Source organism: Phoenix dactylifera, chromosome 2, assembly GCF_009389715.1.
Source record: "Phoenix dactylifera cultivar Barhee BC4 chromosome 2, palm_55x_up_171113_PBpolish2nd_filt_p, whole genome shotgun sequence".
Taxonomy (NCBI): domain Eukaryota; kingdom Viridiplantae; phylum Streptophyta; class Magnoliopsida; order Arecales; family Arecaceae; genus Phoenix; species Phoenix dactylifera.
The window spans coordinates 6581239-6597803 of NC_052393.1; the positions used below are offsets into that span (position 1 = coordinate 6581239).

Consider the following 16565-nt stretch of genomic DNA (forward strand, 5'->3'; position numbering starts at 1 on the left):
TCTAACACATAATGCCAATAATAAATCATAACATCAACATATGCAAGATACATGTTAAAATTCTACTTTAAAGCACTAGGTCACCTACCTGGGCTAGCTTAACAATCCCTGCCACGGATATCACGAACCCCTGATTGGAAACATAAACATTAATTATTTAATTAACTATGAAACATAATTTAAACTAATTCCAACCCCTTAAACTCCTAAGTTCATAGATCCAAGAATGGGCCCCCAAGATCAAAACATAGACCCTAAGAACAAGTAAACTAAATCCAAAAATCAGAATCCTTTAAACCCAAAAAACCAATTGTGGCCCAACACAGATTAGGCCCAATTGAACCAAACCAGATTACAGATTCAGATCAGATCTCAGGCCCAAACCAACCCAGTCCCACAGATCCAATTAGGTCCAACTCAGCCCAAAAACAGGTCCCCAGCCCAACCCAAACCAGATCTGATCAGACCAGATTAGAATCAAATATTGACGAACCTGATTACACTCAAGTCAGACTAACCCAAATTTATGACTCAGATTCAGACCATAACCTAAACCCATTCACTCAAACCCAGATCAAACCTAATTCACGGAATAGGTGAAACCGGTTCATAGCCCCAACCGATTTAGGTTCTGGTCCAAAATTGAGGCACGGAAATCAAAGCAAGAACAAACCCAGGAAGAAGAAAGAAGAAGAAGAAGAAGGAAAGAGAAGAAGAAGAAGGAAGAGAAGAAGAAGAAGAAAGAAAAAGAAGAAGAAGGGGAGGAAAGAAAGAAAGGGGGGTGGCTGGATGGTTCCGGTCGGCCTTCGGCGGCCGACCGTGGCCCTCGGCGGCGGCGCTCGGCCAGCCGCCGTCGGCCACACCGCTGTCACGAGCGGCGCGGAAGAGAAGGGGAAGAGAAGAAGGAGAGGGAAGAAAGGGAGGAAAGAGAGAGACCGGGGCTGGGAAGCCCGGCCCCCGTTCGCCCACCTCCGGCCGAACTCGTTTCGGCCGGATTGACCCGGCCGGCCGAAAATTCACCAAATCTTCCCCGAAATAGGGGAAGTTGCAACTGATAAACATCCCCTCATTCATCTCCCCCCTAAATTTATAAAAAGTAATGAATAGGTTGTCTTTCTCACCTCGGTCGTCGACGATTGGATTCCCGGCGGCGATGGCGGCTCCGGCGGCGACGGTGGCTCCGGCAATCCTCTCAAGAAAAGGGGAAAAAGAGAGGGAAAGCTTAAATTTTTAGAGGGATGGGGAAGGGATGGGGCTCCTCTGAGAGTTTCTTAACTCTCATTACGAAGAGAAGAGAGAGAGAGCGAGAGAGGGGGTTTTGCGGGGGTTTCGCTGGCCGTTCGGCCGGCGTGGTAATCGTGGGGAGACCACGAAGAACAGATTGAAGTCGGCATCCATTGCCGACTTCAATTCATTGGGCCCAAGGACGGGCCCAAATTCAGATCTTTACAACCCTCACAAATAAATGATAAATTCTGAATTTTAATCTCAATATATTTGTATAAACTCACTGTGTTAGCACTTTATATTGATTAAAAATCAACAGTAATCCATTTTTTTTAGGTTATTGCATTATTTACGCAAAAAAATATAAATTATTAATTTTGACCTCTTTTGTTATTGGATAGTGTCCGCCAGAATTCAAGACCTTGAACTTCAGAAGAAAAATCATAAACAAGCCATGGACCTTATTGCTTATTTGGCTAAAGATCCTGAATACTGGGATTTTTTTGCCAAGGGAGGAAGAAGACCACACACGAGCGAAAGCTTAACACCTCCACCAGACATGATCAGCAAACAAAGAAACGAAACTTCGAAATGTAATGAAAATCAGAGAAAACAAAGAAACGACACATGTCATGGAGATGGCACCGTCGAATTTAATAAGAAACTTCGATGGACTGATTCACCTCTAATTCTTGGTGCAACACTTGGCCTTCATGAGTTTGTAAAGCAAATTTTAACAGTATGTCCAGCATCTGTGTCAGTGCATGACACAGAGGGGAGGAATGTCCTTCAAGTGGCAATTCTGCATGGTCAGGAAAAGATTGTTGGGATTATAGAGTCAATGGCCACAGGGATGAATCCAGTCTTACCGTCTTGGTTGTTTTCTGAAATTGAAGAAAAAACACAAAACACCATCGTGCATTATGCTGCTTTTGAAACTGTCAAAGAAAATTTTCCTGCCACACAAATGCAATATGAGCTCCAATGGTTTGAGGTAAGATTGCTAAAAGTGTTTATTCATTTTTTCTACTACCATTAAGCCTCGTAAATGAAAAGGTAGCATACAATTCAATTGTTGATATGTCCTACTTGGCACAAAAAAAATATTTGTATCAAAAAGTAGTCTAAACTTGCATATGCAATTTTGAATATTTCATTAATATTATTGACATACAACTCTACTTAAGAAGAGTTCACTAGAAAAACGGGATTTATCTTCTAATTATCTAAGAGCACGTTAAGCCTAGTATGAACCGTTGACCATTCTCTATTAACTTGAGATTTTTGGTCAATTGATTAATTATTATGGTACCACAGGCATTAGCAAAATCTCAAATATGTTCTCAGTAATTACAAAAACATTTAAAAAAAGTCGTGCATTTATCTGCATCCACGAATATCTCATGCATACCTATTTTTGGTTATTTAAACCGTTGACCATCTAGTTGCTATAAATTGACTATTATACTTTATAGTATGGTCTTCAAGCTTGATTGGAGTATCCAAATCATTAATTTCTTACGTTATTGCTCAATGTTTCCAAATGGGCTTTGTTTTTGTTTCATTTGATATTTCTTCTATTAGAAATTTTTCGAAAAGTTGAGTAAAGGAATGTTATGTAAAATAGACTCAATCATGCACATGTGTGTGTTTGTGCATGCCAAAGTCCATAATTTTGAAGTGTATCGCGGGGAAATATCTCCAACCTATTAATAACTACCCTGCTTATGTTTCTTTTAAAAATAAACATTGATAGCCAATATTCAATCAATATATATAATTTTTTAATTCAACAATTTGACTTTCTTATTTATTTTATGTTGCTACCAAAATTAACAGCTTGAGATAAGAGAAGCAAATAACCTACCAATTTTAATTTAATCGTTTCTCATTCAATATCATTAGGGTGTTTCTTGAAGTAGAAGCCTCCGCAGATCACCACGTTGATGTTGAATAATAATATTTGAGAAAATAATTATATTAAAAAATCTTGCATAAGATGTAGTCAACCATGCAAGCTGAGTAGAATCGATCATTGGCTGGGCTTGGGCACATAAAATGTTAATCCCAGCTCGAAGCCTGACTAAAATGAATATAGTGTAGCCTGAGGCCTGGCCCATGATCAATTCTAAAGCCGAGTTATTTGTGCTGGGTGTTGTTTCTTGGGCTAGCTCGCTTTCACCATCATTTTCATGCTTTTTTCTCTCTCTTTTTTTCTTCTCTTTTCTTTTTAATTATTTTCGTCATGTTTTTCCCTTTCGTACTCATTTCATATGTAGTAAAACATACGATGGTCTCTCCTTCCATTTTGCTAAAAAAAATATAGGACAAGCTTTGCACAAAATTTCAAATTATAGATTAGTTCTTTGAAATAATCTTATGTCTGTTAAAAAGAGATGTTTACGTGTGCATGTACACAATGTACACAAAAGTTGCTTGTATATCTACTTTGATTACTTTCAAATTGGGTGCAGACATTTGTACAATGTACATAAAGTTGCTTGTATATTTACTTCGATTACTTTCATACTGGGTGCAGAGGGTGAAAAGATTGGTCCGTAAAGATTTAAATTATAGCCGAAACGAAGATGAGAAAACAGCTAAAGAACTTTTCAACGAGAAACACAAGCATATGGTTCAGGAAGGCAAACGAGAACTGATGGAGATGGGGAAAGTATACTCAGGCCTTGTAATTGCTGTGATCTTTGCTTCTAGTTTCTCCATACCAGGCGATACGGATGCTAATGAGAACCCAGTTTCCCTCCATAGGACTGCTTTCAAAGTTTTCTCACATTTATATGCGGTTGGATTGTCCTTTGCCGCTGCAGCTTTGGTATTATTTTTGTCTCTCCTAACCTCATCTTACAGAGTTCAAGACTTCCGCCGCTCGCTACCTACGAAGTACTTTTGGCTACCGTGTCTTTCTCGCTCGCATTGCTGGCTCTGTTAGTGGCGTTCGCAATTAACATCTACCTAAATATATATGGCGAAAGAAAGGCACAGAAAAAGGACATTGTCCCGCTTGTGTGTGAGCTTACCATCTTTCCGGTAGTGTGTTTGTTTGTGTTACTTTATCGGGGCGCTTCCTTTAGATTTGGCTCCTCCATGCGACATGTTTGGCGTTAGATCATAAAAACCCCTCCGTGTATCCTTCAACAAGTTCAGTTATGCAACTTTTGAGAGCCAGAGCTTTTCATTTTCTTATTTAATTTGCTGATCTTTTCGAACATGTACTCGTCTGCTGATTACATGAAGTTTGCATTCATTACAGCCCTAAATTTGAAATGGTTTATAATTATCTGAATGAAAGTGATTGGACTTTGCTTCATTTTTTTCTAAAAGAAATGATCCATAAGTATGGTGACTGCAAATACTTTCTCTTATATAAAACAACTATAGAAAAGTTATGAATGGTATTATGTTCAAGAAAATAACAACTTTCTTTGCATGGAATAATTTTCTTAGATTTGCTCTCTATGGGAGTATGAAGTTTCACTTACTCGAGTTTGGAATATATATTTGATTACAAAATATTTATGTTAGAGAGTAAGCATTGGTGCAACAGCGAAGTTTCTCTACGATGATTTGGAGGTTATGGATTTGAAATACAGAAACAAACTCTCACTGCACCAAGGACAAGAGCCTCGTGCACTGAGCTATCTTTTTTTTAACAAAATACTCATGCAGCCTTTAGAAACAATATATTTATTTTAGTATATGTATGCAATTATATTTCTCCTCCCCTTTAGGTCCCTAGCATGCATTTGAAAGAAAAAGAAACTAAGCACCTTGCAACTACGCATGTAAATGGAGAATCGTGCAAGTTATGCATAACAAAATAAAATTTAAAAAAAAAAAACACTACATTAACTATTTGCTCCTTGTGCTTTTCTCTTCCTCTATAGCAAGGCTCTAACCCTTGACTTGACAGATACTTGACAAGAGATATAAATTATTTAACTCATTTTATGAAGTATGAATCAAGAAATTCATCAAAGCCACCTTCATTTGTATCATTGATATAGGAATACAGTAGATGAATTTTATAATTTTGAATACATTTCTTCTAATGATAACAACGTAAAACAAGCTGGTGTAAAAAACTTGATATAAACTCATCAAAGCAATTTCATCTCTTGAATATATGTCATAAGCTTTTTTTTTCAATAGAAGATATGAACGGAATATAAATAGGATGAAGTATGGGAAAAAGCCTCTAATATATGTACGACTTGTGCAACTTTGTTGTCAAACAGGTATGTAAAGCACATGCCATCCACCTCACTTTTGTCATTTGAGATCAAACCCATCGATCCTACCTCTCATATCTAAGATCAAAAAAGTTAAAAGTTCTATGGAATGAGAATTGTCATAAATTATTACCATAAAAGACAAGGGTGGAGACAAAGATGATACACTGTGCTATTCAGTATTGACCCCTTAATTTGCATATATACATCGCATATCATCTCTTTCATAGGATGGTTGTGACCCGTCTTCCTAACTCTTATGCATATTCAATTAAGCTCTTTCTCGAATACTAAAATCCAGACACTTAACAATTAAGAAGAATTATCAAAAACTGAATAACGACTTCATTTTTCTTTATTTACACAAAATACATGGCTATTGAATGGGTAGCACCGACGTACCATCTGACATGCTCACTATTGTGGTTCAAATCTGGCTGGAGGGTGACCACGCCAGCGAAGCTGAGAGAGCCGCCGGTACTGGAAAGGGAAAGACGGGAGCCGCCTCCTACGCGACGGCTGCAGACCTGCACAAAGCCTCACTGGTGTTTCCGGTGAGGACCCTCCGACAATCAAGTTAGAGTGGGCAGATTTGGTTCCGCCAAAAAGAGAGGTCCCTTAGGAATTACGTGACCGAGCTATTTATAGCCTCGATGGAGTGGCCCAGGTGACGGAGGCACTGTCAGTCCCCATCATGAGGGGTATGACTCTGAGCTGGTGGCGTGCAGCTCAGGTGGGCTAGTGACGCGCAGCACAGCACGTTTTTAAGAATGATAGGGCTTTGACAGTTATAACAGGGTATGGCCGAAGTAGTCAAGGTGCCGTCTGACTGCTGTTGGCCGGTTACGGAGACATGATACGACGATATGATGGAGTACAGCTACATAAGTGGGTGTAGGTCCGCACGTGGATGTGGTTGTTGGCGAGGCCGAGCTCGTTAAGTAGTCGTGTGAGGCGTTTAGTGAGGCCAACTTGGTGTAGACCGGAAATGGCTCGATTTTTCGGGTTTCGAGGTATACTCGAGGGAGCGCTCCGAGCTCGAGGGTTGGAGCGTATGCTGTGTATTGCTGGGGTCGGCATCTCAAACTTGGTCGGAACGGGTCGGCGTTTGCTTGGAGGCACCCCGAATTTGGCCGTGGAAGTCGGCGAATGTCCGAAGTTGGGGGAGTTTCGAGGACGAGCTGGTTTTGGGCCGAAGCGAAGATTTAGTCATTTATTATTGGTATTTACTGGGCCAAAATTAGGCGACCTTTTAATTATGGATTGGACGATCCTTTTTTCCCTCTACCACTCACTATAGGCATGTTGCATCCCTCATGTTCTGTTTTAGAATTAAAGAAACTAATAGGACCAAGCTAGCACATGAATATACAAAATTGTCATCAAATCATATGCCATCGGATGGCAAATATTGTATAAATCCTTGCCCAAAGATTTTCGGCCATGAACTTTAATTTTTTTGTTTTGGTAAAGAGGAAATAACTTAGTTGTCTATTTTTTTTTTGTGTGCAGAATGATGCACCATAGACAGAATCAATAGGGTGTTGTAACAAATGAAAGATTTGTATCCGTGTGCCATGGCAACCACACGATTACTGAAGCTATGGTGGTGTTACTCACAGAGAGAGACGGGGACCACTCGCTCTCCGTCACGTGATTCGGAAAATTTTAGAAAACCTGGCAATCTATTTGAACTTGAAATGAGAGGGAAAGCGTGACACGAAACACCCCTTTCGGTGCGCCAAATCGGACGGAAAAAATATTAACATATAATAATAATTATGTTATATATATAAAGTTTATTTGGACTCTGGAAAGCTGGCAAAGTTCTAATAAAATAATATATGATAATAAAACATGCCTAAATTCTTTGATATAAATCTAAAACCAATACCAAATTAAATTATAAATCCATGCGAAGCTCGAGCTCTCGGTCTCGATAATTTTCTTTTTCCCTTCTCTACCAAGAATATTTATTTCCATTTCCCATCGTTTTCCCCCAATTCCTCGTCTGGGTGTGTGCTGTGGCGAGGGTTTGGTGGCGAAGAAGAGATGGAGGAATTAGGGTCTTCTTTTTTTTCCTTGGCTCGGAGGTCGAGTTAACCCTAAAACTCTGAAAACCCAAGCGCTTCGTCACGTTCGCGGCTCAGTCTATTGATCAATTTTGAGGTAGTGTCCTGTTCTCAGTTTCCCCTTCCGCTGTTTATTATCATTCCTTTTTTTTCGTGGATTTTATGGAAAGGAGGCCTTTTATCTTTTCTTTAAGAAAATTGATAGCAGAATTTGGGTTGGTGCAATGCATTATATTTGCGGGTGGGTAAATGGAGAAGATTTACCTTTTCTTCTGCATGGAATTTGCCTTTTCTTCTTCTGAAATTTTTGGAAATTTCGTGTAAATTTCTTCTTTTCACTGATGGCGTCTTTTCGGAGCTGCAGGTGTGATTTAAAGAGGGGTTTTCGTTTATTCTGTACTGAGAAGAGGGAAGATTTAGTGGAGACGTAATGCTGATATGCTCTTTCAGTTAATTTCCTTTTTCTGCATGGAATTTGCCATTCATTTTTCTGGAAATTTTGGAAATTTCGTGTAAATTTTCTTCTATTCATTGAAGGCGTCTTTTCAGAGCTGCAGGTGTGATTTAAAGAGGGGTTTTCGTTCAGTATATGGTATCGTATTATTCTGTACTGAGAAGAGGTAAGATTTAGTGGAAGTGCCAAGAAAAGAGGTAGCGCGTTGGTATTTAGGGTTTTGAAGAATGGATGGTAGAGATTCTTTGAGACTGAACTCGTCCCAGCCTCTGGGGATGATGGTGGAGAGCAATTCCTATGGAGCTGCAGCACCAAATGGTCCCATGGTAGTTCCAAATTCAGCAGGAATGATGCATGGAATGCGGTTATCCTTCGATACTATGACTTCTTCGGTAACGAAACCCATGGATTCACCTATCTCTTTGTATCATGGCGATGGTATGTCAGGGACTAGACCAAGTGGTGTACTTAACATGGGTGAGCCAATGAAGAAAAAAAAAGGAAGGCCAAGAAAATATGGAGCTGATGGTAGCATGGCTTTGGCTTTAATTCCTAGACCTTCCGTTTCGGGGTACCATAATAGTCCAATGTCAGATCTGGGAACTAAGCGCCGGGGCCGCCCTCCGGGATCAGGAAAGAAGAAACAACTTGATGCCCTGGGTAATTATTATGCTACCACTTTTTGCTCTTATAAAGTGTATTGATGCGTGATTTGTCATTCATATGTGAAAGGAATTGCCCCAATTAGATGTGTTGCTTAAATTCTAACTAGCTCATTTTACAACACATCTTGTATTGGTCTTCATGAAAGAATTCTATTTTGGTATACTGTTTTGTGCATAACTATTTGAGTGTTAAAACATGAGCTAATAGGAGTATCTTATGCATATACATCTTGATGTATTCTTGCAAAGATTTGCCATCTCCATATCAGATCTTGTACCGGTACCAACCAATTACAGTGTCGGTACGCTCGGTACGGTATCTGGTTTGGCGGACCGAGTGTCGGTACCCCTCCGTACCGCATACCGGTTTGGTATTAGTACGGTATGACAAACCTTGATTCTTGCAATGTTAATTCTTGCAAATCTAAATCAAGATTTTTTGCTTTGAGCATGTGTTGAAACTTACTCAAATTTCATTGTGTCAATAGGTCTTGCGAATATGTTGTATCTATCATATCTCTTTTTCTTTTATATTTTCATTTTTTCTTGATGATCTCTTGTAATCAATGACATAACTATTGGCTTTTTCTATAGCCTGCATAGTTCTCTCTCAAAATACTCAAGTTTCTATTTTTGGGATATGGCTAGAGATAAAAGGCAAACAATATATTAAGACCAGAACTTTATTTTAGCTAGCATTTTACCATAAGTCTTATTAGACCTAACTTTTTTGTTTTCTTTATTTACATCATTGCTTGTTTAATTTTCAGTCATTAATGTCTTGATGTTTCTGGTTCTAAAATAATTTTCTATATGCTGGTCTAAATTAACTAATATTACTATTCTTTGTAGTTTCAGGATCTTCAGGGATCGCTTTTACTCCACATGTTATTACTGTTAAGGCTGGAGAGGCAAGTGTATAAAAACTGATGCTAGTTTATCTCTTTATGCATATTTAAGCTCTAATTGCAGGATCAAGCTAACCAAAGAAGAGAGGGAGACACCTTACATATCTGTTTTCCCCATACTACGTTCCCTTCAATTTCAATAAATTCAATTAGTTTTATTATTTTTCTATTTTCTTGCCCATCATCTTGATGTTTTGGATCCTTTATTCATAAAGAAAAGGAAGTATGTACGAATGTTCTGTTTGATAAATGGTTTGAAGCATCATCCAAATCTCAGTGCCAGCTTCTCCAAACATGGAGTCAATTCAAGAGTTTTAGATGAAATTAACTGCTGCAGCCAAATTTACTCCATGTAGGAGATGTTTATATAAACTTTTTGCTGTTTCTTCATTTCCTTAAATATGGTAGAATTTTGTCTTTAGGATAAAACTTAAGCATCATAACGCATTGCAGTATTAAGTTCAAATAGATTTAGAGAACTAAATCTTTTGACATATTTCAACTATCATAGAGGTCAAAACTCATAAGCATTGTATTATCGTATATTAGATTGCCATTAAATAATCTAATGACATATTACACTCTAAACATTGTGTCTTAAACATTTTATTTTCATGATTTTTCCTAAATTTTAAGAAGACGTCTGATTTGTTTTTTCTCTACTTATTCTACTTCTCTTTATTCTTTTTATATAATTTCAATATATGTTTTTTTTTTATCTCTATAAAATTTTCGGTTGAAAAGGCCAAACTGATAAATGGCTGAAATCCAAAGTTATTTGTTCCAACTGAAATCAGAGCTTCTGACCGTTGTTTCTAGTGGATAAATTCAGAATTTTAAGGATGTAACTTGAACAGTATTTGTTTTACATGTTGGTAGATTGCACCTATTTGTTTACCATCAGGACTCAAAAAGCCTATATATGCCATGACCAGTACATATTTTAGATAAACTGCTACTGTCTTACAGTAAAACTGAAGCCAAGACTAGTCAAGTAAAATCTTAAAGATTATTATTTTGTAATTTCTGAGAAGGAACCATACAATGGTTTTTGATTTATTGTGAGAAGGAAGGAGGATTTGAAATGTGAAGGAAAATGACTCTACTCCTGCCAAAAGGTTCGTTTGATGGCATAAAAATGACCAGAATCGGTCTGTATTAGTTCTCGGCCAGCTAAATTTTTAGTTCCAAGATGGCTTTTGTCACGCTTCTTAGCATGAAGATGGAAGTGTCAAGCTTAAGTCAAAGCCATAGTTCGGTTTGGTGCTATACTATGGTAGAATAAATCAGGCCTATGAGACTATGATGCCAACAATTCGATTAAATTGTCCAAGTTATTGCTGCAAGCCTAGGTTACAAGGTTTGTGTAGTAAAGTGATGGATTGCTTCCATCTATGGTTTATCCAATGGCCAAGATAATATTTTAAAAGGATAATTACATTGAATGATTGTAATATTTGAAGTGTCAAAGCCCTATCCTTGTTTTTTCTCTCATTCGCCATAATACGGCCCTTCTATCTAATAAAGGTTGCTTATCCTAGATCTTAACCTGTAATGACATATGAAGCCTTATAATGCTAGAATCTAGTGATCCTCTCTCTCCCCTCTCCCTCTCCCTCTCCCTCTCCCCCACCCCCCTCTCCCCCTCTCCATATATTCTTTATTGTGAACTACCACTCTCGAACAATGACAACCTGTGATGTTAATGAGTGCCAACCCTCAGCCCTCCTATGCTTCTTGCTTCAACTATCAATCCAACTAGACAGAGGGATCTTCATGCTCATAGTTCACTTGCAGAGCAAAATCTTGAAGATCTATTCATTTAGTTAGACGTCTGCAGTAGGTTATATTTAGGTGGGCTTGACAGGGTTGGTTGAACTATATTTTTGTGAGTTAAACTAGTCGGGTCATAAGGGTTGACCCACCTGTGGTTGAGTCAGGTTCTATTTGAAGTTGTACCTTTGTAATAATCCAGAATCTTATCCAAAATAGATAGTTGGAAGGTATTATTTGGGTTCCTTGATCTTGTATAAGTATCCAAGGTCTACCCCGCGAATAATCGATATGAGACTAAACACACGCCTACATGGGTTCTCACATACTCTTTCCGTTCAAGTCCTAACGTCCTCGCCAGGCTAAGGGTTCAAATCTATTCAAATCTAATCGCAAACACCACGATCGGCCCGTGGTCAGTCCCAATGGATCCGTGCTGCAATGTCCCCTAGTCTACATAGGTTATGGGCTGGGTTCGCTCTGATACCATTTGTAACAACCCAGGCCTCACCCAAAATGGCTAGCTGAAAAGTATTATTTGAGTTTCTTGATCCTATATAAGTATCCAAGATCTACCCAGCGAATAACCTATGTGGGACTAAATACACGCCCGTACGGATCCTCACAGTACCAACTAGCATAGGAGGTGGAACCATCTTGATCCTGACTTATTTAAGTGATCTATAACACTTCTTGGTTGGTAAACTGTGAGACTGAGGTAGTTTAAGAAATATCAGATGTCAACCTACCTTAGTGGTCGTAGTAAGTGAAATTGAGGGTCTAGATACCAACCTCTGCTTTTAAATTGGGTAGTAGATGATTAGGAAGATCTGTTTTCTTAGATTGCTGTTGGAGTGAGACATGATATCCTCATTGATTCTGCATTTATAGTAGGGTTATAAGATGTTATGCTGTCAAAGTAGGAGAATGGGTATCACCAGAAATAGAAGTAAAGGATGGTATATTCGTTACATCATGCGGTCATTTCCATACCTAAACAAAATATCTACAAATTCGTACAATCATCCTATACAAATATGTGGATATGAGGATCAAAACAAAGGTATGTCAATACCTATACTGCGACTTGCTTTGGAATACTTGTTATGTCTGTATGCATTGACAGGTCCACCCTAATTTCTTCTTTTTGTTCGTCTGTTATCTTTTGTACTAAGACTGGACCTTCTCAAACCTGTCTGAACATAACAATTTGTCAAAGACTTTCAAGACTGAGCCAACATATAAACGAGTCTTTGGTTTGGTTATTTCAGAGAATTAGGGTCTTTTGTCAGCTGATTTTGCAACTTTCTCTAACCTGAAAATGACTCTCTTTTCATCCTTATAACCATATACCTTGTTTGCTTGCTTTGAAATTTCATCTTTTTGTTGTACATGATTCCACATGAGTGTCATCAGATTGTTCCCGACCTTGCCATCTTAGAGTTTTGGTAAATAGGAATAGGATAATAGATCCAGCCACTCTATGCATTAAAACTTAGACAAACCTGTTATCCTGTCAAACGTCAATTCACCACTAATAGCTTGCATTGCAAAATTACTTGCTTTTCGCTATATTAACCTCACCATAATTTGCTTCACCATTATGCAACTTGTTTAGATCGCTTTCATAGAATATAAATGTACAAATCTTGTTAAACAATTCCTATACAAGTTCTTTACTGGTAAATACCTTAGCCTACTTAAAAGTAAGACAATATGCCGAAAATTTTGCTGGTCACACTTCTAATTATCCTTTCATCTATCATATGTTCTTTGTTTCTTGAATTGTCAGTACACCGTAATATATGTTATGGGTTTCAATGAACACTTTCTTGATACTTAGAAAAAGATGCCATTTTCCTTGATTATGTGAGGTGCTGAAACACTGTTTACTACCCCATACATTCAATTTTCTCGAATCTGTCCCATCTTTAAGAGTGTGCTCTGCAATTATTTAGAACACATATTTGTTTGCTTAAAGATAAATCTATATTCATCGCAAGGTCTTTGTTTTGTTTTGGCAGGACGTGGCTTCTAAAATCATGGCATTCTCACAGCAAGGTCCTAGAACAGTTTGTATACTTTCAGCAAATGGTGCCATCTGTAATGTCACACTTCGTCAGCCAGCAACCTCTGGTGGAACAGTGACATACGAGGTTTGAACACAGGAATAAGCTTTGGCTAATATTGTTACTATTGTAGATTAGAAGCATGACATACAAAAACCATTCTCTTCCATGTCACTTATACTTGCTTATCTGAATGCAGAGATGCTTGTATGCTGTTTCTAGATTTAATCTTGTTAACCAATGAAGATTCTTAGTATATGAAGCTCTCTCTTTTTTAAAAAAAAGTGAGCACTGGTTTTGATTTGCAGGTGCAAATCGCTGCTAAATATTAAATATTCAACCATAGAGAAATATGAAAAAAGTTTTTCATGTCTCTACATAAGTTAATTGTGAAACAGTTAGTTATACAGCAAATCTTGTAAACTCTATAATATTTGCTGATGCCTGTCGAAGATGATTATCATTCAAACATAAAGGTGCAGCTATTAATGCATCCTTGTTCTCTATGACCTAGTTAATTTCTCCATCAATATATTAATGCATTGAGGAATATAAGCAAAACTAATTAATTCAATCTGAAATCCATTTTCTGTTCACAATGCAATTATTTTGTGTGGACCTTTTATTTCATTTACATGGATAATGAGAAAAGAAGTTGGCTTTTTTTACATTGCCTGAATGGTAGTAGTTGAGTATAAAGAATGTATAGGTTGTTCTAGGTTTTAGTTTGGATATGTCATTTATGAATTCTGTTACAATGGTAGTATCTTACTCTAAAGATTCTCACAACTCTCAGATACAGATTATCTGTGTTTAAAATTGAAATATTCCCAGATTTAAACCAAAGAATTGTCTTAACAAATGTGGGAGGACGATTGGAGACGGAAAACAACCTAAGCTAATGGCTGAAGGGGATAATGATATCGGTGGGAGCTATGTTCTGGAGTTCAACTATTAAATGAAATCTGGATTGTCTCATAGGCTATTTGGTGCCAAGTCTAATATATTGCTAAAATGAGGAAGGCACTTGGGCAAATTCCCTTAAGATTTTACAATTTATGATTGATTGATTGCTAAGTGATTTAGAGCAACTACTAAACTTGTTTACAAGTAAAAGACTAAAGTGCTCCATCCACATGATAAGATATGAAAGTAAACTCGAGTTCTATCCTGTGATTGAACATCTTTGTTGGCAAAATACGTACCCATGTGGTCTCTTCAAGGGAGGGATTGATCCACCTTCAACTAGTTGTCTTACAAAAATCTGTGAAAGAAGCAGCTGCATGAAGTAGAGTAGAGAAGGAAAGAAAATCAGGAAAATAGAGCTAGATTAATAGTATTCTGATGGGCTGAAGAAAGAAAGGAGGAAAGATGGCAAGAAGGTGTTGAATTATCTATTCTAGAGGCATTTCTGTCCTCTTCTCAAAGACAACAAAAACTAATGATGCCAAAAAGACCATTTTGCCCATTTACCTTTGGGCTAGCTACTAGATAATGTTAACACAATATAAAAGGCCAAATAGTGAGAATTTATCACTTAGTAAGCCAAGTAGTCAACTATACTAAAAAACAAAATTTGAATTTATCACTGGTCAGACTCACCCAGGTCCAAGAGTTCCTAATGAAGTGGCAGACCATCTTGCTATTATTTTGTATTAGGATTATTATTCCTTGGATGCTCTGTTATCTTTGTCCCAGAAGGATTCAGCTGATGCCCCTATTCTTTTTCCCATGTCTTTAACCTTGAACCTTGGGTGTATACCACAGATAGTGGCAGAAGATTTCATCAGATTTTCATGAGTGGATTCTTGATTGTTCCAGGCAATTTCTTTGTTCATAATCTCAATATTAATTAATTTTTGGACATGCTAAATGCTGTGGTCTGGATTGTGGCCCATCGGATGGGGGCCAACAATGCAGTGTCTAGTACTTGGAAATGAGCCTTGGATGGTTTAAAAGACAAACTGTTTCTACCTTTTTATTGTGTACGTGTGTTGCTCATAATCTTATGTTTGTACCGTGTCATAATAGCACTTGATGGTGACGTGATGCAGGGCCGCTTTGAGATCATCTCTCTATCAGGTTCCTTTCTTCTTACAGAGGATGGTGGCACTCGTAGCAGAACTGGTGGTTTGAGCGTGGCATTAGCAGGATCTGATGGTCGTGTTCTTGGGGGTAGTGTGGCTGGAATGTTGATGGCAGCAACACCTGTGCAGGTCCATATATGGTTACTGTTCTTGTATTTGCATCACCTCTCTCAGATGCCAATTTTGAAGCATTCCAATTTTGACGCATTCTCAGGTTGTCATGGGCAGTTTCATTGCAGAAGGGAAAAGCCCAAAGCCAGAGCCATTGAAACGTGAACCCTTATCAGCCCCTCCTCAAATGGCAGACTTTGGGATCGCTTTGGCGGCAAGCCCACCCTCTGAAGGGACATCAAGTGAATCATCTGATGACCCTGGTAGCCTCATCAACCAAAGTGGTACCTGCAACAATTCAAGCCAGCACATTCAGTCTGCATATGCATCCATTGATTGGTCACACTCTGCAAATCCGAACAGACATGATTCTGACATGAAAATGATTCCCGACTAGCAAACTTTCAGTTTGAAGTCTTGCTTGCTTGAAGGAGGAAAGTCTGAGGAGTTGGATCAATGTATTTCCTTGTAGCCTTTAAAAGTTGCTTCCTTCATCCTTCAGAGAGAGGAGTAAGGAAACAGACCTTGTCCCGGCCTCTAACTTTATACCACTGCCAGTGGCAAGTTTGCAACATAATTTTCTGTTGAAAGCTGTAATCATGGCTTTTAAGGGTATCTTTGTAGTTCAAAAAATATTTGCTTGTTTTTATTTCCCCAGTATTTATAGAAGTAGCTTTTGTTGACCAAGTAACTTCCTACAATTCTGCAATTGTTTGGTTTCCTGTGCTTGAGATGTGCTGGTAATGAATGTATTTTGCTGTTAATAGGTTATTTAAGGACTGGGCTGCACATGAAACATATATGCTAAAGCTCTTTTGTCTGCTGCGTTCTGTTCTTTAAGATTATAACAGCCTTTCAGATGGTAGAGTGGAAATAACGGCAACAATTATCAACCCTATGCTTTCACTTATCTGGCCTATCTGCGCTCATTTATGATTTTCTCCTTGTT

The 16565-nt window shown here is 38.1% G+C and overlaps 2 protein-coding genes across 8 annotated transcripts; both read left to right on the forward strand.

Moving 5' to 3' along the window:
* The first annotated feature begins 1681 nt into the window (after positions 1 to 1681).
* Positions 1682 to 5525, forward strand: LOC103711820. The gene is made up of 3 exons (XM_039115944.1): positions 1682 to 2221; positions 3767 to 4060; positions 5484 to 5525. The coding sequence occupies exons 1-3, from the start codon at positions 1682 to 1684 to the stop codon at positions 5523 to 5525; spliced, it is 876 nt and encodes a 291-aa protein (XP_038971872.1).
* Positions 5526 to 7349: 1824 nt separating this feature from the next.
* Positions 7350 to 16325, forward strand: LOC103711794 (AT-hook motif nuclear-localized protein 10-like). 7 transcript variants are annotated; one of them, XM_039119131.1, is made up of 7 exons: positions 7350 to 7646; positions 7914 to 7998; positions 8099 to 8663; positions 9521 to 9579; positions 13374 to 13505; positions 15473 to 15634; positions 15720 to 16325. In XM_039119131.1, the coding sequence occupies exons 3-7, from the start codon at positions 8231 to 8233 to the stop codon at positions 16011 to 16013; spliced, it is 1080 nt and encodes a 359-aa protein (XP_038975059.1). In that variant the 5' UTR covers positions 7350 to 7646; positions 7914 to 7998; positions 8099 to 8230; the 3' UTR covers positions 16014 to 16325. The 7 variants fall into 7 exon arrangements, with proteins under 7 accessions (XP_038975059.1, XP_038975057.1, XP_038975067.1 ...); XM_039119129.1 differs by having other exon boundaries at positions 8107 to 8663; XM_039119139.1 differs by having other exon boundaries at positions 7914 to 7976.
* The last annotated feature ends 240 nt before the right edge of the window (positions 16326 to 16565 follow it).